Below are 19030 nucleotides of genomic sequence, written 5' to 3' on the forward strand. Positions count from 1 at the left end.
TGAAGGCTGGACAGGCAGCTAGCTACAAATATGTCTCTCGCCCTTCAGCGAATGTATTTGTTCCGTGAAGCTTGCAACGGGATACAAGACGCCCCATCCCGTTACTCGACCCTTGCATTGGTTCTCGCGGCCACTTCGGTCGTGATCCTCAGCGCCCTTGGCGCATCCTCCTTGGGCAGCCACAGCTCGACAAACTGCAGCCCCCGGGCCTCGTTGAACTCCTTGTCGGTCAACAGTTTCTCGAGCTGGTCCTTTGTCTTGACGACAAACTTGCGACACTGCTTGTCCGACGCACCGAACACGGCCGGCACCTCGGTGTACTGCCACCGCGCGATGTTGTTGTACTCGGCCTCCATGCCGTGGATGAAGCGCTCGATGGTGAAACCTTCGTTGTAGATGAGGAAGCTGCCGGATGCATCGATCAGTTAACACGCTCTTCCGTTCCCGGTAAACCATTGCAAGGTCGGACTTACATAGTAACCTTCAAGTTATGCCGGATCATTGTCGACACCTCCTGCGCGGTCAGCTGGAACGAGCCGTCGCCGACGAACAGGATGGTCCGCCGGTCGACGCCCATGTCCCTCGCAGCCAACGCGGCCCCCTGAGCAGCACCGACGGACCAGCCGATGCTGCCCCAGAGGATCTGCGTCACACCCGTCACGCCGGGCGGGAACTTGGTCTCCCAGATGCCAAAGTTGGCGGTGCCCGTCTCGGTGACCACGATGTCGTTCTCCTTCAGATACTCCCCGATGCGGGGCCAGAAGAAGGCCTGCGTGATGGTCTCGGAGTCGTCCCAGTTCTCGGCCACCTTGTTGACGACTTGTGGCGACGAGGGCTGCGACAGCTTGCTCAGGTCGACGCGCTCGACCACTTTGCGGAGCACCCCGCGCATGGCGACGCCGGGGTACTCGGAGTATCGCACCTGGCAATAGGTCGAGTGGAAATCGATCGTGTTGAGCTGCGAGGTCCGGTACGAGAAGCCGGTGGTGTTGAAGTCGCTCTTCAGCGCGCCGATCGACAGGACCAGGTCGGCCGACTCGACCCGTTCGGCAACGTCCGGGTGCGATCCGGTCCCGGCATACACTCCGCCGTACGACGGATGGCTCTCGTTGATGGCGCCCTTGCCCATGGGCGTCACAAACACCGGGAGCTGCGTCTTCTCCACCAGGTCGTGCACCTCCTTGAGCACCCGGTGGCGGACGGCGCAGGCGTCCACCAGGATGATGGGGCACTTGGCGGCGTGGAGATACTTCAAGACGACGTCCACGACGTAGTCCTCGCGCTCGGCCTCGTTCTCGGGCTCCGTCAGGTCGATGGGAGTGTCGAGGCGTGCGCCCTCGATCTTCTTCTCGACCATGTCGGTCGGCAGCATGATGTACACGGGCCTGCTGCGGATCCAGCACTCGCGCAGGGCGTGGTCGATCTGGTCGGCGATCTCGGCTGGCTTGTTCAGCCGGGCGGTATCGCAGGCGATCTGCGAGCCCATGTTGGCGAAGACGTTGAAGTCGCCGTTGCCGAGCGTGTGGTGCAGCAGCATGCCGTTGCGCTGCGAGATGGTCGATGGACAGCCGACGATATGCACGACGGGAACGTGCTCGGAGAAGGCGCCGGCCACACCGTTGATGGCCGACAGCTCTCCCACTCCAAAGGTGGTGACGAGGGCCGAGATGCCCTTTATGCGGGCATAGCCGTCAGCGGCGTAGGCTGTTCCGATTTCTGGTAAGTGTTCCTGCTCTTCAGAACTGGCCGTTGGGGCCGGGAACCATACCCGCATTCAGCTCGTTGACGCTGCCGACCCATCGCAGGCCGGCCTTAGGAATGTAATCCAGGGCCACCAGATTGAAGTCTCCCGGAAGGCCATGGACGGAGCGGATGCCAATCTCATGCAATCTTCTGAACAAGTACTCGGCCACAGCGACGGGTTTCTTGAGGCCCCGTTCTCTGATGTCGAGCCCCATCTCGGGAGTGTCTGGATTGCGAGCCATGGGCGAGGAGATTCTCAGCAGATGGATATCTCACACACTGACAGGAATTGGGTGGATGGAAGAGTGGCTGTGAAGTTCTCAAGCTTTCAAAGGTGGCTTCACGAGACAGCAAATGCTAAACGGAGCTCAGCATCGCTCTCAGCATTGCTCAAGGGGACGTGATGCAGCACGCTATTATACTGCAAGAAGTGCAGTGGGATGCTTGGTTCGGCGGGGGGAGTGTTGTTATCCATTCTGACCCAGGTCGCAAGTCACAGTCAGGCCACCCAGTATGCTCCGCGGTTGGATGAGGCAGCGAATGACAACGCCGTGGTGTCACCATTCTGCAGACGTCAGGTCTGGTTGCCGCCGCTGAGCGAGAGCCCAGGTCCGAAAATCGTGGTTCGATGCTTCTCGTTTACGCGTGTGTGATGTCATCCAGGTCCGTTCGGCACTCCACTCCCGGGCCGGTAGGGAAGCCGCCAGCACAGCGGGGGCCAGGCCCAGAACCGGACGCGGGCGCTACCTCCGCCAAGACCTCCCCGGTCGAAACACGACTTGGTCTGACGATGCGGCCTCCTGTGCCAGTACAGGAGCCGTGTTCGGCTGTATCACCTGATATCGATTTCGGTCTGGATTGCGTGTCTATTCCAAGGCCTGTATGCCTGAACTGCTGAGAAGAGATGATATTGAGCCGCCGATGCTATGCATACATGAAGAAGCGATCCAAAGGGGAGAGAACCGCAGCCGCGAAACACATACGACGTCGCCGCCGAACTCCGTCTACCCATACCCATATCCAACCGGCGTACGCCCCAAGGTTTGCGCAGTCCCGGAACCGGAGTCCAAACACCGAAACTCACTTCCTCCGTTTCGCCGATCAATCACAGCTCCCATCCTTCCACCCTGTCCTCCACCTCTCCTCCCACTTTCTGCAGTCAAAAGTCGGCTTCCCCAGCTTCCTGTTCACTTCGTTGTGCGCCTCGCACAGCCAATTTCCGAACTCGTCTCTGCTCCCGGCCTTCACTTCTTGCTTCTCCATGTAGGCCTGGAAGTCCTCGGCGCAGACCCAGCAAGGGTAGAGCTTGGAGAACAGGCGCATGAAGTTTTTCAGGTCAGACTGCTCCTTGGCGGTCGGGGCGGTCGGGTAAGTCGCCGCGATCGAGTGGAGGAGCGTCCAGGTGCTGCGGCCGAGCACTTCCACATCTGGCGGGCAGTCTCTCGGGGGTGTCGCGGTTGCTGATGCAGCTTTGAGCGAAGACTTGGTTTGGGAGGCCCAGGCTGCGAAGGACGTGCAGGAGCGGCAGCTGGGATGACGGAGAGTGAGTCGAAGTTTTTTACAGGTTGACTGAGGCTTAAACTTACGGCTTGCCGTCTTTTCCGAGCACCACGCCTTTGGGGAACTTCTTGGGCGGCTCAGCGCTGGTCCCGGCGCTGGGGGCGGCGCCGTCAGTGGCAGGCGCATTGGCCGACTGCGATTCCCTGCTGTCTTCGGCCATTTGAGCTGCTCAAGGGCATCCGAACCAGCAATCAGCCCCGCGACGTCAGATCCGTGTTCAGGCTGTGCAAGACATTTCGCGATAGCAAAGGCGACAGGGAGCTTGTCTGGTGCCGGAGCACTCGACTAACCCGGTAATTCTCGGATGCTTGGAAATCATTGCCTCTAAACCGCCCGCGCGCCCCCCTTATCGATAAGAGCTGTGGAGAGCTCACTTACTCAGAACCTGCCCATTGCGGATATGTTCTCCCCCTCGTCAGCTCTGTCCAATCCTTCCTGCATGCAGTGCAAGTTTCAGACGGCCATGGCTTCCAAAATACCGGTCTTCCTGCTCAAGACCAGGTCAGTTCCCGGCGATGCCTATGAGGAGCTCTTTTCAACCCCTGCGGATGGTTTCGACTTCGAGCCGTCCTTCGTCCCGGTGCTCGAGCACCGCTTTGACGAGGAAGGGCTAGCCAAGGTGCGCAGTGCGCTGCAGAACAGGTCGATCAGCTCGGCTGTGGACAGCACCTACGGCGGCCTCATATTCACCTCGCAACGCGCTGTCGAGGCTTTCGCCAAGCTCGTCGAGGAAAGGAGAGGTGAGAGACTCTCGTCTCGACAGGCCGGGATCCTCGCAGCTAAGGTGAGCACATTCTGCAGGGGAAGAAGATGGTTGGCCGCATCTGCAGGACGTTCCTGTCTACAGTGTTGGGCCCGCAACCACGCGCGCCCTGAAGGCGGTTCCCCAAGTGCCCCCTCTACAAGTCTTTGGTGAGCACACCGGGTCTGGCGACAAACTGGCGCCCTTCATTTTGGAGCACTACGGAGAATGGTACAAAGGCCGAGAGCCCATGCCTCCTCTGCTCTTCCTTGTGGGCGACAAACGGCGCGATGTCATTCCCCGGGTGCTGACAGAGGCGGGGTGGCGCCTGGACGAGGTGGTCGTCTACGGCACCGGGGAACTGGAGTCGTTCAAGGAGGACTTCACTCAGCGTCTTCGGGAGACGGCAGACCGGCCATTGAGATGGGTGGTCGTGTTCTCTCCTAGCGGGTGCGGCAGCATGCTGAGCGCCCTGGGTCTGCTTGACGAAAGCACCGGCAGGGCCAAGCCAAAGCAGCCAGATCGAGACACCTTGATTGCGACGATTGGACCGACAACACGCGATCATCTGATGCAAAAGTTTGGGTACGAACCAGACGCCTGCGCCAAGCAGCCGACCCCGGAGGGCGTCTGGCAAGCCATTTCCCGCTTCAGCAAAGGCTCAGAATAGAACAAGCCTAGAACACCCAAAGACTTTTTTCTACACTTGTGTACTACCACAGGCAGTAAGGAGCAAGCTGCAATAGACAGCACCCAGCATGTGAATGGAAGTTACGGACGTACTTCCATCCAGTTAGGAGAAGAGCAGCGCAGAATCCCGGACCCCTGATTCCGGCCCCAATCGTGTTACTCAGCTCAGTTGGTTCTGCCAGCATATCCCTGAAGTACAGGTACTTGATCGCCCCCGGTCCGCTACATAACGGTTACCTAACGGACCGCTTGTCCCGGTCTGGGCAGTGGCGCACCGACGTATCTTTGTGTCACAGCTACCTACATGTGCCGCCGCCTCCCCGTGAAGCATTGTTGTAACCAACCTAGGTCGTCGTTAAAGAGGTCCCGCCAAGACTAATTTCGGAGACTGCCGCTTACAAGTATTTACAACCGCCACGGGGTAAGCGGGGCCGCGACGACTTAGAGCAACATCAACAACGAAGAATTGTAAAGACTCGTCGCAACAACTTCGCGAAACCTCAACCAAATCGAAAAAAAAAGAAAACAAGGTTAACCCGCACCCTAACCTTAACCCGAATCCTAACCGTTAACCCGAACCCTAACCAGCAGGGGGCTGGCGCCGCCCCCCGCACCCCCGGCGAACTAACCCTTGGCGATAGTGCAAACCCCTTGGCGGTCTTGGCGGGGTATTGACGCTGTAAAAACATTGCCGACAATTGGCCGAAATTAGTCTTGGCGGGACCTCTTTAACGTCTACCCCAACCTAAGCCTTATCTCAGACCTCAGACCAGTATTGGGCTGTATTGGCCCGCTGCGCGGGCCTCAAACCGGCTTAGCCTGCACCACTGCCCCACTACACTGCCTGTGGCCAATCAGAGCGCCCATCGCAATTTGAGCCTATACTGGGGTCGTCGTTAAAGAGGTCCCGCTAAGACTAATTTCGGAGACTGCCGTATATAAGTAATTACAAATCGCCAAGGGTGAGCGGGGCCCCTACGACTTCGAACATCAACAATGCAAAATCGTAAAGACTCGTAACAACAACAACTTTATAATACCTCAACCAAATCGAAAAAAAAGAAAACAAGGATAACCTATACCCTAACTATAACCCGTATCCTAATCTTAACCTAAATCCTAATTAGTGGGGGGCTAGCACCGCCCTTCGTACCCTTGGCAACTAAACCTTGGCGATAGTGCAAACCCCGTAGCGATCTTAGCGACGTACTGACGATGTAAAAACATTGCCGACAATTGGCCGAAATTAGTCTTGGCGGGATCTCTTTAACGTCCACCCATACTGGTCTGAGTGCAAAGTTCGGGATTTGGCCCAGTCAGGGCACGCAAGGAGCAGGGCGAATTGCGCCGACAGCCACAACACCATCAAAACTAGGTATTTTGGCGATCCGTAAGTTGCTCCTAAATCACTAGATTATACGCTTTCTAACGGTGCCCAGGATGCCTACGTTGGCTAGGAGGATGGCCGTAAGCCCAGGATGCCCGCGTTGGCCAGGATGCCCGCGAACCCAGGAAGATGCCCGCGTTGGCCAGGATGCCCGCGAACCCAGGAAGATGCCCGCGTTGGCCAGGATGCCCACGAACCCAGGAAGATGCCCGCGTTGGCCAGGATGCCCACGAACCCAGGAAGATGCCCGCGTTGGCCAGGATGCCCGCGAACCCAGGAAGATGCCCACGTTGGCCAGGAGGATGCCCGTAAGCCCAGGATACCCGCGATCAAGCTCATCAAAGTCCATTTTCCACACCCTCCGGGCTAGGGTTCAGCCAAAAGGTCTGATCAGGGGGCGGAAAAACAGGCTCTAAGGATCGCCTAGAGCCGGGCAACGTCGCTATCAAATTTGATCGAGTTTGACGCAGTAGTATAGAAGTTGAAGGGGGGTCATCGACTAAAAAGAAAGGCGTAACTTAACTTGGAATTTACGTTGGGGACGACCATCCAAGAAAATACTGCAACTACAGGCATCAAAGTAGGCTCGTTAGAATCGCCAGTCAATAGCGATCTTCAGACAGTATTTGCGTTCGCGATACGATACGTAGTGGTGGAGATATTGGCGAGTGATTGTATTAGATTTTCTAGGCTCCCATACAAATCCGTAACTTGACTTTTGCGATTCTCGAATTTTGCTCTCAGACCTCTTTCAAAGGCGTTCTCTACAAAAAGTGGGCCAGGTTCTAGAAAGGGCTAGCGCGACAGTGTTACATACAAACTAGTATGGGATTACGTCTTGGCAGCCCTCTCCTGGCCGTAGGCCAGGAAAACAGAGAACGCAAATGAAAGAGGTCTGAGGGCTGAGATAACCTAAGCCCACGCAATCATCTGGCATATGCGGTAGTTATTCCATATGCGAACTGTCTTCTTACAACACCGCTCCCAATTGGATCTTTGGAGCGCGTCCATCTCCAGCTCCCACTTTGACTGCCTCAACATTGATGGCCATCATTCCAAGCAGACCCACTGAAAACCAGCATTGGCTGTCGATCCCCGCGCCCATATCGCTTATCGGAGCTTCCAACAAAGCACCATCCTTGCTTCGAGCTGTTGCTTACCAGGTAGCAGCATCGATGACATCGCGGCGATTCTTCAGTCGCTGTTATTCAACATAACGTAGCACCTATCAAGCCGAACAATGACCGTCTACACTGCCCACAACAACCAGCCGCTTCGCTCCCGCCGCTCCCGCGAGCTCGACGTCTCCCCCGCCTCCTCGTCCCCCGGCTCCGTCACCCCGCCGGGCGGTGGCGCCACCTCCTCGAGCTCGTCGTCCGCCTTCCTCTCCTCGTCCGTGTCGAGCCTCTGGGGCGGCATCATGCGCCGCTTCTCCGGCGAGCCGTCCCCCGCGACCTCGAACCTGACCCTGCCCGCCAGCCTCCCGCACGCGCGGACCTACCAGCCGGACGGCGGTGACCGCAGGCACACGCACGACCACCTCGGGAACGGCGTCGACGGCGTGTACACGCCCCCGCACGTCCTGCAGGCCCAGCGGACCTCGTCGCCGATGCGGCCGCCGCCGCTGGAGCCGTTGCAGCTTGTCGGGTTTGCCGAGGACACGCGGCCGGAGGCGCGGCTGCTGACGGTGCCCGTCGCCGAGGAGATCCGGATCATGGTGCCCGCGCGGCTGGGCATCGTGGACGAGTGGCGCTTGGTGTACAGCCTGGAGCAGGACGGCGCGAGCCTCGCGACGCTGTACGAGAAGTGCGCGTGCTACCAGGGAAAGAGAGTTGGGTTCGTGCTGTGCGTGCGGGACTGCGAGGGCGGTGTACGTCGTCCCCTGACTTTTTCCTTTTCATCTTCTGGCTTCACTGCTAATTACCCTCCTGCGCATATGCCAGCTCTTCGGCGCTTATCTCTCTGACCACCCGCACCCCGCCCCAAAGTACTTCGGCACAGGCGAGTGCTTCCTCTGGCGCGCCTCCGTGCTCGCCCCTCCCCCACCCCCGCCGGCTCCTTCCGCCAGCAACAACAACAACGACGACGACAACGACCCCCAACCCGGCGTCGCGGCTCCCACAACCACGATCGCACGGACCCCAACCCCAACAACAACAAAAACAACAACAAAACCGCCAGGCCCGCCGCGCTCCCGCTCGACCACGCCGCAGCCGCAGCCGCAGCCGCAGCCGCAGTCGATCCGCTTCAAGGCGTTCCCCTACTCGGGCGTGAACGAGTACTACATGCTGTGCGAGAGCCACTTCCTGTCGCTGGGGGCGGGCGACGGGCGGTACGGCCTGTGGCTGGACGACTCGCTGGAGCGGGGGGTGAGCTCGACGAGCCAGACGTTCGGCAACGAGCCGCTGAGCGACGAGGGCGAGAAGTTCGGCGTCCTGGGCGTCGAGGTGTGGGTCATTGGCGGGTAGAGCAGCAGAGTAGCGCGGCGCTGCGAGTAGCGCTGCTTGCAACTGTTGCCTGCCAACTACTCTCCTCCTCCTCCTACTACTACTACTACTAGCCTGGGATATGGGATAGAGAGAGGGACGGTCGGTTGGTCTTCCACTCTGTTTCTCTCTCTCTTTCCAAATGGTCTCGGAGGGTTGTTTTCATAGCCTGCTCTGACGTAACTACACTACGTCGGACGACAAGGGCGGGGAATGTTCGGATGGAGGTACGATTGTGTTCCGGTTTCTATGGGCGGCTGGGTGGCGTTATGGCGACGGGTCTATGTGGCATCACAACTGCTTCAAAATTGGGGTTTAATGCAGGCGGGAAGCAAAACGGGCATGGATCCTCAGGGAAGAGGAGGGCGGTTCGGGGGTCTGGCTTAGCATGATGTATTTCATTTTCTGCAGTTCGGTGCGTAAGGATGGCTGGTGACAGCCAGCGTTGGACGGTGGCATGCATGAGTAAAATCAGGAGATACCCAAAGCCAATACGAAAACAGGGATTTGACGTAGCAGGTGACACTCGCAATTTGAAAGTATTGTGAGAAACCCAGTCGAGGTGGCTTGGCCTTGCAGTGCCGCCGCTGTCTAAGAGGTCAATGGGCAGGAAGGAGACAAAGACAACACAATAATCAAGCCTTATCACTCCCGGATACCCACATGGCATAAGTTCATGAGAACGAGACTCGTCGCTACTTCATCCGCTGAGGCGGTTGATGTAGACATACCGAGGCTCTCGGACGCTTTTACTATAAACTTTAACATCCCATCTCGCTATCCGTCTTGCCCCGACCTCTTTGATCCTGGCAGCAGTCACAAAAAAGAAAACAAAATGTAGGGGGAAAAGAGAACATGTGTAGCAAAACGGAGCTTGCCTCGCCACCGAGCGACCCCCTTTCTCTCGAGTTTAACGCCACGGCCAACACCCACGCGCTCTACCTCATTATCTCCTGGTAGATCAGCTGCTTCAGCTGTTCCTTGCTGAGGCTATCCTTGTGCTTGTCAAAATCGAAGAATTCCTCCGGGATAGGAGGCGCAGTTGGCTCGTCATCTGGGTCGTGGTACGGCTCGAGGTAGGGATGTTTGAGGGCCTCCTCGACCGTGATGCGCTTGACGGGGTTGAATGCGAGGAGCTTTTCCAGAAGGTCGAGGGCCAGCTCCGACGTGTTGGGAAACAGCGTCCGGAAGGGCACCTTCTTCTTGAAGGGTAGCGATCGAATGTACTCGCGCGCGCGGCGCGACTTGATGCCGTAGTAGTCCTCCATCGTCGGCGTTCCCAGGACATCCAGGATCAACGTGAGCTGGTGGTGGTCTATGCGCCGAGTGTCAGCAGCGAGACGGTTACTTTGTGGTTTTCCGAGCCTGAGCCCTGAGCTTGGGAGCACATACAGTCCTTGCCCGGGAACAGGGGCTTGCCGCTGAGCATCTCAGCCAGAATGCAGCCCACAGACCAGACGTCGATCGCCTTTGTGTACTCCTTGAAGGTCAACATGATCTCCGGGGCACGGTACCAACGCGTTGCCACGTATTCCGTCATGAAGCCAGAGTTGTCATCCTGCGACGCTGCCGACCGGGCCAGGCCAAAGTCGCAGACCTTGAGATCGCAGTTAGCGTTGAGCAACAGGTTGGACGGCTTCAAGTCCCGGTGGAGCACGTTGGCCGAGTGCATCGCCTTGAGAGCGCGCAACGTCTGGTAGATGAAGTACTGGCAGTGGTCATCGGAGAGTTCTTGTGTCCGAATCACGCGATGCATGTCCGTCTCCATGAGTTCCTAATCGTTCTCTTAGCGTGAGCCACTCAGCTCCCGATACGTTCAAACCGCATAAACTGCCGTACCTGGATTAAGTAGACCTCGTTGAACGTCTCGTAGCTCCGCGGCTTCTGGATATCGAGGATGGAGATGATGTTCTCGTGGTTGAAATACCGCAACAGCTTCATTTCGCGCAGCGTCCGCAGGCAGAACATGGAATGGTCGAACGGAGTGATTTTCTTGATGGCGACCTTCTGCCCGGAAGGCTTGTGGATGGCAGAACTGCATCTCGCGATCAGATTCCGCCAGATTTAGGTGCCGAGGTGTTTCAGACTTGGAGCGTACCACACGACGCCATAGGCGCCTTCGCCGACAACGTCCTGGATGTCATACTGCTCGCTGACGTTGAAGGAAATCTTCCGGGCCCCGCCTCTGTTCTGTGCGTTACTCATGGCTGCAGACTATCGCGAACTCGGTCGAGTTGTGCTCAAGGCAATAGCAGAAAGGCGGTAAATGGGCGAAGACCAAGCCGAAGGTATCTAAGCCACCTGGAAGAATGCCGGCCGGCCGAGCCCTTCCGCGACAATTATTTTCCCAAGTCCTTTGATTGATCTGCGACCTGGAAGAGCGTTCGAGAAGGCGCCAGGTCGTGGGAGGACGGCTGGTATTTGTGTTGTTGCACACGGTTCAAGGCACTGGGCCAATTCAGCGGGTCGGCCCTGGGGCTGATGGTTCCTTTAGGCGGACGGCGCGATATGTCACTTTCCACTCAAAGCGCGCCGGAACGGAGTCCCGCGGGCCACTGGCTGGTTCTTTGTTTGACGGCGCCGAGTGGATCGAAGTTGGGACTGAACCTCTGGTCTGGTGTAAAGCAACAGCCGCAAGTTAGCTTCCAGGAATCACCAACTGAAAAGAATACACAGGAAGACGAGATGTGGCTGAAGGCCTGGTCCAAGTCGTGGCTGGCGCGAAGGGCAGCAGGTTGGGGCATTAACGTCAGCCGACGGGGTCCCGGCAGGGCAGACAGCAGGCAAGATGACGGCAGTACGGGGGCTGCAGGGGGCTGGTCGGGCACTCCATTCCGGTGCCGTCGTACAGAGTTCCAGGGACTGATGCGCTTCTAGAAGCGCCAGACGAACACTCGAGGCCGAATAATTCCAGAAAAGATCGAGCCCCCGACGAGGCCGCCGACGAGCGGGGTGTGGGGATACGGGAGCTGGCGATCATACGCTTCGTCTCCGCAGGTCCAGGCACCAGGGGCTGCCTGCGGACAGACTCCCAACCTTGGGACTGGTCCCCATCTGCGCGGCGGCAAGGGGAGCGCAACTTGTATTGGCCGATCCAGCATGTGTGTATGTATGGGTGTAGTCGTGTCCAGAATGACTAATTGCTCGACCGCGAAAACATCGCAAAGCAGTGGTCCGTGGTTGTTGCATTCGGGCGATGCCGTCCAACTCCGTGGAGAGCAAGTCCACGGAGGCAGAGTAGAGCCGATGGGAGGGAAACTGAAATGAAAGGCGCACAAACACACTTACGTACCTGAGCGTTGCTGGGGATATTCTTGGGCCGAGCGAACTGTAAATGTCGGAGACGGATGGGAGGAGGTGCAGTCTTCAGACGGCAAGCTCGACAGATTCCAAGTTGCCCCGCTCTCGGGCTGGCGGGGGCTTGAGAGCGAACGGAAATGAACGGATGGCCTGAGCGCGAGCTCACGTTTCGCTCTGTACGCAGAGGTAGAGCCGGAAGAAGGAAGAGGCCCTGTGGGAAACGCGCGGAGATCGCAGGAGGTGAGGCGAGCAGAAAAAAAAAAACAGAAGCCTCGTCGACGATGGGAACGAGGAGGTAGTGTTGTATACGGAATAGAGCGGAGCCGTGGGCCAAACGAGAGCTTGCTCTGTCGCCTGCTCTGGGATCTGGGCCCCTCCCGTCCCACTGGCGGGGAGAAGGAGGGGACAAGGGGTTCCCGTCTAGGTTGGGGTGGAAAGTGGGCCACTCAGGGCGTCGATGGAGCTGGTCTTGGGCACCTGTCACCCACAGGCACCTCATCTCAATTGGGCAAGCGCAGCCCAGATTCGTTGCTTCGGCACCTCCATACACGACGGAGTGCCTAAGCTTGTTAGCGTTAGCAGCACCGGCTGCCCCGCTTTTGATGGTCTGTGAAAAGAGGCCATTCTTGGTCACAACTCGAGCTTCGAACTGCCCTGTCCAGCAAGGCCAACATGACCCGGCCAGCTGACCAGTTGACCGTGCCGTTGCGACCAAGGCTTTGCAAAAATGGAATCCGAGTCACTCGGCGCAGAGCACCGTCAACCAGCAATCGCAACTAACTCAGGAAGTTAAGCGCTGAGCTGAACGCACAAACTGCAGGCGAGCGAGCCAAAACTGACGTTATCTCACGGCGTTGGCGGTCGGTCGGGATCGAGTTCAGTCAACTTCAACCTCGATCGACCCATCCCATCCGCTCCCTATTCCACCCTTATGCCCTTTCGCGCCGGCGGTCCCGGTATCACACTGCATCCATTCCGTCATCCGGCATGCTAAATCCGTCTCATGTCCCACGATCCACTCAGCAAGCACACGTAAAAGGAGAGGCCAAAGGAGGGCAGGGCTGCATGATACATGTCCCAAACGGCCCGGCGAGCTCGCCAATTAGGCGCCGGAGCACCCTGCCCTCCGGCGCCTGGCCAGCGGCAGCCGAACCGCGTTGGTTTGGCGGGGGTTGAGTTTGGCGGCACCCACCAACGGACCCGCTTTTATCCTCTCCTGTCCTCGGCGCCAGTCTCAGACTTGGGCGCCGCGCCCAATGGCCGGCGGGCTTCTGTTTCAAGGCCTTCCCAACCCAGCACCATGTCCGCGCATTATGTGGCAGGCCGCGCTCGGCGGGAGGAGCACTGCCAGAAACAGAAACGAAAGTAGGCTCGTGAACGGCAAAGCGCGCTTTTTGGGCCGGTTTCACAAAGGGGCCGAGTAGTGGACAAGAAGGGGTACGGAGGTATCCGTACTCCAGTGCCAGTTTGAACTCCTTGCCATTTCTTTCTGGGCGGCCTCAGTACTTTGTAAGATATTCCGTACAGTACCATACTCACAACCCCAACCTCTGTAACCGGTCGACGGCCTTCTCTGCACCCAATCGAACTACCTAGTTGAGACGCGGCAGCCCCATGATTCCTTCTGCTGCAGGTCGAACCCGCCCCCCCTTTCCCAGATGACGGAGACCGTGCATCGGATGTCGAGAAGCCCGCATCCGCATGGGAAGAGCCGCACGCTGCTGGTTAATGACCCCTGGAGGCCTGATCTGACGGCCGGGTGGGGCCTGCCGCTGCTATTCTGGGCACAAGGAACATCTGCCGCCTCGGCGGGCTGCCCGTCCAGCAGACCGCTGCTCATGTAAGCCGGCGTTGATCCTGAAGCCCGGCCGCGGCGCCGGTTGGCCCTGATCTGCACGGCCAGAGCGATCCTTGAGTTATTCTTGAGATACTGTGTATTCTACGGAGACCTTGTGCTTGGACAGCCGGCCGGATGATTGAAATATACTTCGTACGGAAACCAGCTTTACTAAGCAGCAACCGTCAGGTCTCCGGCATGGCTTGGATGGTGAGTGACTCGGCGCGAGACGGACAACAGCAACGACACGCGGTTATCAAACGGCTGCAACTCCAGTCTTATCTGTAAACCTTTGCTGTGTAACATCTATTCACCCACACATTAACCATGCATCAACACAAAAAAGCATTCACTTTTCCCCCAGCACCACAAGGCTGGATGGATTATTGAACAACCTGTTCAAGACCAAGAAACATCAGCACTACGAACTACAAAGTTGCATCCCGCCGCAGAGGCGCTATCGCCATCAGAGACTGACCTTCTCCCTCAGCGACCCCATCCACTGTTGGTAGCTCATCCCCTGATCGGCGCGGTCCTCCACCAGGAGCGTCTGAGCCCACAGCTTGAGGCTCGGCTCGCCGTCCTCGCGGACAATGTACAGATGCGGCACGACGATGCTGCCGACGCCCCTCGACTTGTGGTCGCGGCTCTTCTGGATGACGGCGCGCACCCGCTCGTTGAAGTCGTTGTCCAGCTCCGGCACCGAGCCCTTGCCGACGCGCAGCTGCGCCCGGTCCGTCACGCCAAACACGTCGATGAGGAGCTGCGGCACGGCGTCGCGGCCGACCCACAGGAACTGCGTCTGGCCGTCGTCGATGAGGTAGAGGCCGTAGGGCACGAACCTCTCGGATGACAGGTTCAGGGGCGGCGGCAGCACGATCTGGCTCGTCTCCGGGTCGGGAACGCCCGCGTTGTCGGGCATGTCGTGCAGGGAGTACAGGCGGGGATAGATGTACTGCATCAACAGGGGCAGGGGCAGCGTCGAGAGCAGGCAGAGGGCCGCAGACCTGAGATCCGAGGGGATCTGCGCCGACTTCCTCAGACCGACATGCTTGATCAAGCCCAGGAACAGCGCCGGCAGGCCGCGGAGGTTGGCCGGGAACTGCAGGCCGCCGCCCATGCTGCCGCCAGCCAATTCCTTCCTGAAGGTCTGGAGCAACTCGGTAATCTTGCTCTGCAGCATGTCTCGGGCAGACTCGAGCCCGTGGCTGAGCGCCCTTTCCACGGCCTTGTGGCTGTAGTAGGTCGTCACGGCACATTGATCTGCCGAGGCGTACACGTCGGCGAGGTTGGTGGTGGTCGGCAGCGCGAGCGTCAGGACGCGGATGCGGCGCTCGCCGTTGCACGTCGTGAGCAGCACGGCTGTTTGCAGGCACACGACGTTCTTGGTCAGGTTCTCGTCGATGGCCACCTCGACCACGTAACACTGGTCGCGAGGGAAGGCAGGGAAGGCACACAAGTCGGAACTCCTGTTAAAGAAGTTGCCGTAGAATGTGCTCATGCGCAACCCGGTGGTGGCCCGAACGCGGAGGACGGCTTCGAGGCCGATTTCGGACGAGAGGTAATCGCTGAACTCGGAGGCGAACTTGATGGCGTCCTCCGGACGGCCGGCATTCCATCCTGGGTAGAACCAGGTCTGGCCGCCCGTGTACCTCGGCAGGTTGCTCAGCGAGGCCACATCCTGGTATTGCGACGAGAACAGGAACATGTCGATCGAGACTTGGTTCTTAGAGCACTCGACCGCAAAGCTCTTGTAGAAACCGCTCGCCGTCTGGAGCAGGCCGCTCTCTTTGGAAGTGCCCAGCAGCTTCTTGTCTTCCCGCATGTCGAGCTTGCCGTAGCCGACATTGGGCAGGGACGCGCTGAGAACAACAAGCTTGCCGCCAAGAGGGGAGATGAGCTTGTGCCCCGCCCTCAGGGCAGAGCCCATGCAAGACCCGTTGTTCTGATTGTTGGCGAACATCTCTGGCAGCTTGGTGAGGAAGCTCTCAATGCTGTTGCGGCACTCTGTCAAGGGTACCAGAAGCTCTTGGGGAACAGGGAGGAAAGGTTCGTCCAAGTCGCTGACGACGAGCATGCTCGTCTCGCCGTTCTCGTCCGTGTCCTTGGGGACGGAGAAGTAGTGCAGGCTCGAGTCGACGGCGATGAAACCGAGCCGCGTGCGCCGGTCGGCATTGGGAATCCTGTTGAGGCTGTCCAGAATGGTGCGGGCACTTGTGGCCAGGAGGCCGGTCGACACGGCGGCATAGCTGACGTCGAACAAAAAGAGGTACACCAGGGGTTGCGGAGGGCGGACCATGTATTCTTGCGGCGCCACGAATTCGACAACGGCGTGGTTCAATTCATGCCGCTGCCACCGGTCCACGGTCTTCTGGGCTGCGGCGTCCCAGTCGAAGGCCTGAGGCACGTCGTTGGTGAGGTTGCACATGTTGCAACGCCATCGGTGGCCGTGGTCCAGGAAGGTCACGAACGGGTTGATATAGGACCTACATCTCCGGCAGCGCGAGATGACCTGATCCTGGACGATGGGCACGGGGTCATCCAGGTCGTGGAGGGCGGCGTAAGGCTGAATGATGAGCGCAAAGGGCAGCTTGCTTTTCTTGAGCAGCGAGTGCGTCGTAGGGACAGCGTTCAGCGTCGATCGCACGTACTTCGGCTGGCAGTTCGCATCCGGAGAAGGAGTAACGCTGGACTGCCATGGAAGGTCAGCATGTACGAGACAAACGATAAGTAAGGGTTTCCACGCACGTTCGGAGGCAGAATGATGGGCGGCGGAGGGAGGTCCAACTCGGAGACATTGAAGGGCTGATTGAGGAGATCGGTGGGGTAGAGCTGGTTCAGGGGAGCAGCGCGCGCCTGAGGCGGCAGCTGCTGCTGGGCGCCGGGGCCGAGATGCATGGCCGACATCCCGGAGGTCAGGCCGGCAACGCCACCGGCAGCCGGGGGAGCTCCGGCCGTCGGATAGTACGGCTCCGGGGCCTGGTAGCCTCCCACGGCAGGCGCCGGCGCCGGCTGGGCCATGCCGTACGGCTGCTGCGGCTGAGCAGCGTAGCCGGCGGGCTGGACGTCTGGTTGCGGATAACCTCCATATACCGGCGCGGGGGCTCCGAATTGGCCTCCCGCTGGCGCCTGGCCGCCCAGTACGGCATTGCCCCCCATGCCGACTTCGAAGGCGCCGGCGGCATATGTTCTCTTCTTCTTCTTGCCATGCTCCGCAGCGTGCTGTGCGCCGGTAGCGGGGGGCGGGGCAGCGGTCGGGTCCGCATAGCCTTGGTCGGGATGCGTGAACTGCTCGCCGGGTTGCGGGGGCGGGTACTGGCCGTAGCCGCCGTGCGGAGCGGACATGGTGAGCTTTGGCCGCGCGGCGCCACCTGCGATAAGTTGTGGCAGCGGGTGTCCGGGGCGAAGACGATGTGCGCAGGCAATGCAGCCTCGACACCAAGGGCGCCGGCCAAGGAGTGACTTGGTGTGTGTTATTTAAACGTGTTGTCGGGTGCGCAACCTTGGGACGGAGAGCTGGCAGGAAGTCAAACGTATCGGTTAATGTTGGATGGTGGCGGGTTGTGGAGCAAGCTTCGCATTGGCAGAGCACAGACCTGGAGCGCAGGGTTGGAGCTGCTGCTGTGGCCTCAGCAGTTTTTGGCGGAGGGGCTGCGGGATGACAGACTGGCCTCATCAGCGGGTGGGCGTTGTGCAGCTGGGAATCGCACTGTGAGGCTGTGGCTGAGCGTAGAATGTCAATAGGGAGAAATACTCGCTAACAAGTTAAACTTGATAGAAGCATCCATAGTATACTAACGGAGCTGGCACTCTCCAAGAGCTGTGATAAGACAATCACGTAACCTGCTCGTAATGGTACCTCACGCGTGATAGCGGGGCGCAATTTCGGATAGCACGTCACCAGCCCCTGATGAGTGGCTGCATCAGAGCACGAAAACCCTGCAATCTGGCAAACCCGGACGGCAGTGGCTTTGTCTCGTTAGGTACCTTACGCGAGGTATAGAGGTGATGAAGTGCGTCTCAGAAAGAGTGAAGGACAAACTTGGCGGCGGCCTCAACTGCCACAGTGTTCATAGTCGCTTTCAGCTTTGAGGCTCCGAGCAGACTCAAAAGGTTGGCCGAGAAATCACACGGTCTGCCTGGACCGCAAGGAACTCAGCGGGCCAACCGTGACGACGAGACGACGACGTTGGTCTCTGCCGCAGCGCTGCCTCTTCCCTGGGTTGATCTAGGGCCACCACCCTGGCCCTTGTTTCCGAGACGCAACGCAGTTTGCACCAACTGTTTCCTCGTTCACGGTCCACCAGGGTCCGTTGTTGTGTGTTGCTGAAGTGAGAGAAAGCAAACCGGCGGCATCACTTTTCTGGTTATTTCTCCAATTGGGTTAGGAACTCCCAGACTCGTGCAATTGATTCTATTCACTTGCCACCCCGACAAACACACTCTCCTTGCGTCGCCTCTCAAGTGAGCGAGCTGTGAAGCACTCGCAAATCCAAGTCAGCATGGCCTGGGGAACACAGCACACGCAGACCCCGCCGTCTCCAGTGAAGTCGGTCTCATCCGACTATCCTCAAAGGGAGATCCTGCGCAGCTAACTCCCGTCGCAGACAATTGCTCCCCCTGATCATCACGCTCGTCATCCTGAGCGTGGTGGCCTGGGTCGGCTACCAGATCTACCTGTCAATGGTGAAGATCCAGGCGCAGGCGCGCAGGCAGATGGGCGACAACGTCGTCTTCACCAAGGCCGGCGTGCGCGTCCAAGTGCAGGACCTTGGGACCGAGTCGTACGTGGACAAGACGCAAAGCTGGGTCGTGAAGGCGTGGAATCTGGGCTCGGCCTCGAATGCCCAGGATGAGGCAACAAAGCGGAAGCGGTACGTTCAAGAACAGCATCTTGGAGCATTTAGGTGTGACTGACGGGTAGGAGTAGGCACGTTATTACAAAGTCGAAACCAGAAGGAAGCCACCACCATCACTAGTCAAGTTGTTGGATGGCTTTGCAGCGCTGGCAGCCCGGCACACCGCTCTTGTGGTGTGCTCAGCTGTGGGAGGCAGCGGTCGCAGCGTCGCGTTCACCCGAGGGATGGTAAGAGGCATGGATCATGAGTGCGCTGGTCCGATTCTCCGGGTCGGGACGTTCTCAGCCCCTTCCACCTCGGGGGTGTAGTTCATACAGGCAAACTGGCGAATCCAATACCGACTCTGTCAGACCCTCAGGGTCGAAAAGTGAACCGCAGCGCATCCAGCTTGCACGCAGCATCCCTCCGCATTCCATGTAGGTATCA

At 58.8% G+C, this 19030-nt stretch overlaps 7 protein-coding genes across 7 annotated transcripts; 3 read left to right on the forward strand and 4 right to left on the reverse strand.

The window, feature by feature from the left end:
* Positions 1–84: 84 nt before the first annotated feature.
* Positions 85–2084, reverse strand: THITE_2116720 (uncharacterized protein). Its single transcript, XM_003654029.1, has 3 exons — positions 1769–2084; positions 474–1704; positions 85–405 (listed from the first exon to the last, which is right to left on the reverse strand). The coding sequence occupies exons 1-3, from the start codon at positions 1956–1958 to the stop codon at positions 102–104; spliced, it is 1725 nt and encodes a 574-aa protein (XP_003654077.1). The 5' UTR covers positions 1959–2084; the 3' UTR covers positions 85–101.
* A 760-nt stretch (positions 2085–2844) lies between these two features.
* Positions 2845–3463, reverse strand: THITE_2145027 (uncharacterized protein; the record flags this gene model as incomplete). Its single annotated transcript, XM_003654030.1, has 2 exons — positions 2845–3271; positions 3330–3463. The coding sequence occupies 2 exons, from the start codon at positions 3461–3463 to the stop codon at positions 2845–2847; spliced, it is 561 nt and encodes a 186-aa protein (XP_003654078.1).
* A 19-nt stretch (positions 3464–3482) lies between these two features.
* THITE_2116724 (uncharacterized protein) lies at positions 3483–4737 on the forward strand. Its single transcript, XM_003654031.1, has 2 exons — positions 3483–4043; positions 4105–4737. Exons 1-2 carry the CDS (start codon positions 3767–3769, stop codon positions 4713–4715), a joined length of 888 nt encoding a protein of 295 aa, XP_003654079.1. The 5' UTR covers positions 3483–3766; the 3' UTR covers positions 4716–4737.
* A 2526-nt stretch (positions 4738–7263) lies between these two features.
* THITE_2116730 (uncharacterized protein) lies at positions 7264–8723 on the forward strand. Its single transcript, XM_003654032.1, has 2 exons — positions 7264–7992; positions 8066–8723. The coding sequence occupies exons 1-2, from the start codon at positions 7363–7365 to the stop codon at positions 8588–8590; spliced, it is 1155 nt and encodes a 384-aa protein (XP_003654080.1). The 5' UTR covers positions 7264–7362; the 3' UTR covers positions 8591–8723.
* Positions 8724–9546: 823 nt separating this feature from the next.
* THITE_2049821 (uncharacterized protein) lies at positions 9547–10813 on the reverse strand (the record flags this gene model as incomplete). Its single annotated transcript, XM_003654033.1, has 4 exons — positions 9547–9923; positions 10001–10382; positions 10448–10643; positions 10707–10813. 4 exons carry the CDS (start codon positions 10811–10813, stop codon positions 9547–9549), a joined length of 1062 nt encoding a protein of 353 aa, XP_003654081.1.
* A 3168-nt stretch (positions 10814–13981) lies between these two features.
* Positions 13982–17189, reverse strand: THITE_2116739 (uncharacterized protein). The gene is made up of 2 exons (XM_003654034.1): positions 16494–17189; positions 13982–16437 (listed from the first exon to the last, which is right to left on the reverse strand). The coding sequence occupies exons 1-2, from the start codon at positions 17088–17090 to the stop codon at positions 14212–14214; spliced, it is 2823 nt and encodes a 940-aa protein (XP_003654082.1). The 5' UTR covers positions 17091–17189; the 3' UTR covers positions 13982–14211.
* An 853-nt stretch (positions 17190–18042) lies between these two features.
* THITE_2116742 (uncharacterized protein) lies at positions 18043–18965 on the forward strand. The gene is made up of 3 exons (XM_003654035.1): positions 18043–18294; positions 18353–18619; positions 18676–18965. Exons 1-3 carry the CDS (start codon positions 18248–18250, stop codon positions 18722–18724), a joined length of 363 nt encoding a protein of 120 aa, XP_003654083.1. The 5' UTR covers positions 18043–18247; the 3' UTR covers positions 18725–18965.
* Positions 18966–19030: the final 65 nt, after the last annotated feature.

The sequence above is a fragment of the Thermothielavioides terrestris genome, chromosome 3 (genome assembly GCF_000226115.1).
Source record: "Thermothielavioides terrestris NRRL 8126 chromosome 3, complete sequence".
Taxonomy (NCBI): Eukaryota; Fungi; Ascomycota; class Sordariomycetes; order Sordariales; family Chaetomiaceae; genus Thermothielavioides; species Thermothielavioides terrestris.

What these genes read in the sequence shown, in the direction of transcription:
- THITE_2116720 (XM_003654029.1), bottom strand. Translation starts at nt 1,958, where the DNA reads ATGGGGCTCGACATCAGAGAACGGGGCCTCAAGAAACCCGTCGCTGTG. An exon ending in CGTCAACGAGCTGAATGCGG is followed by an intron (nt 1,705 to 1,768) that starts GTATGGTTCCCG and finishes AAATCGGAACAG; the next exon opens with CCTACGCCGCTGACGGCTAT. An exon ending in CATAACTTGAAGGTTACTAT is followed by an intron (nt 406 to 473) that starts GTAAGTCCGACC and finishes TGCATCCGGCAG; the next exon opens with CTTCCTCATCTACAACGAAG.
- THITE_2116724 (XM_003654031.1), top strand. Translation starts at nt 3,767, where the DNA reads ATGGCTTCCAAAATACCGGTCTTCCTGCTCAAGACCAGGTCAGTTCCC. An exon ending in GCTCGTCGAGGAAAGGAGAG is followed by an intron (nt 4,044 to 4,104) that starts GTGAGAGACTCT and finishes CACATTCTGCAG; the next exon opens with GGGAAGAAGATGGTTGGCCG.
- THITE_2116730 (XM_003654032.1), top strand. Translation starts at nt 7,363, where the DNA reads ATGACCGTCTACACTGCCCACAACAACCAGCCGCTTCGCTCCCGCCGC. An exon ending in TGCGGGACTGCGAGGGCGGT is followed by an intron (nt 7,993 to 8,065) that starts GTACGTCGTCCC and finishes CGCATATGCCAG; the next exon opens with CTCTTCGGCGCTTATCTCTC.
- THITE_2116739 (XM_003654034.1), bottom strand. Translation starts at nt 17,090, where the DNA reads ATGTCCGCTCCGCACGGCGGCTACGGCCAGTACCCGCCCCCGCAACCC. An exon ending in CCATCATTCTGCCTCCGAAC is followed by an intron (nt 16,438 to 16,493) that starts GTGCGTGGAAAC and finishes CTTCCATGGCAG; the next exon opens with TCCAGCGTTACTCCTTCTCC.
- THITE_2116742 (XM_003654035.1), top strand. Translation starts at nt 18,248, where the DNA reads ATGGCCTGGGGAACACAGCACACGCAGACCCCGCCGTCTCCAGTGAA. An exon ending in ACCCCGCCGTCTCCAGTGAA is followed by an intron (nt 18,295 to 18,352) that starts GTCGGTCTCATC and finishes CTCCCGTCGCAG; the next exon opens with ACAATTGCTCCCCCTGATCA. An exon ending in GAGGCAACAAAGCGGAAGCG is followed by an intron (nt 18,620 to 18,675) that starts GTACGTTCAAGA and finishes GGGTAGGAGTAG; the next exon opens with GCACGTTATTACAAAGTCGA.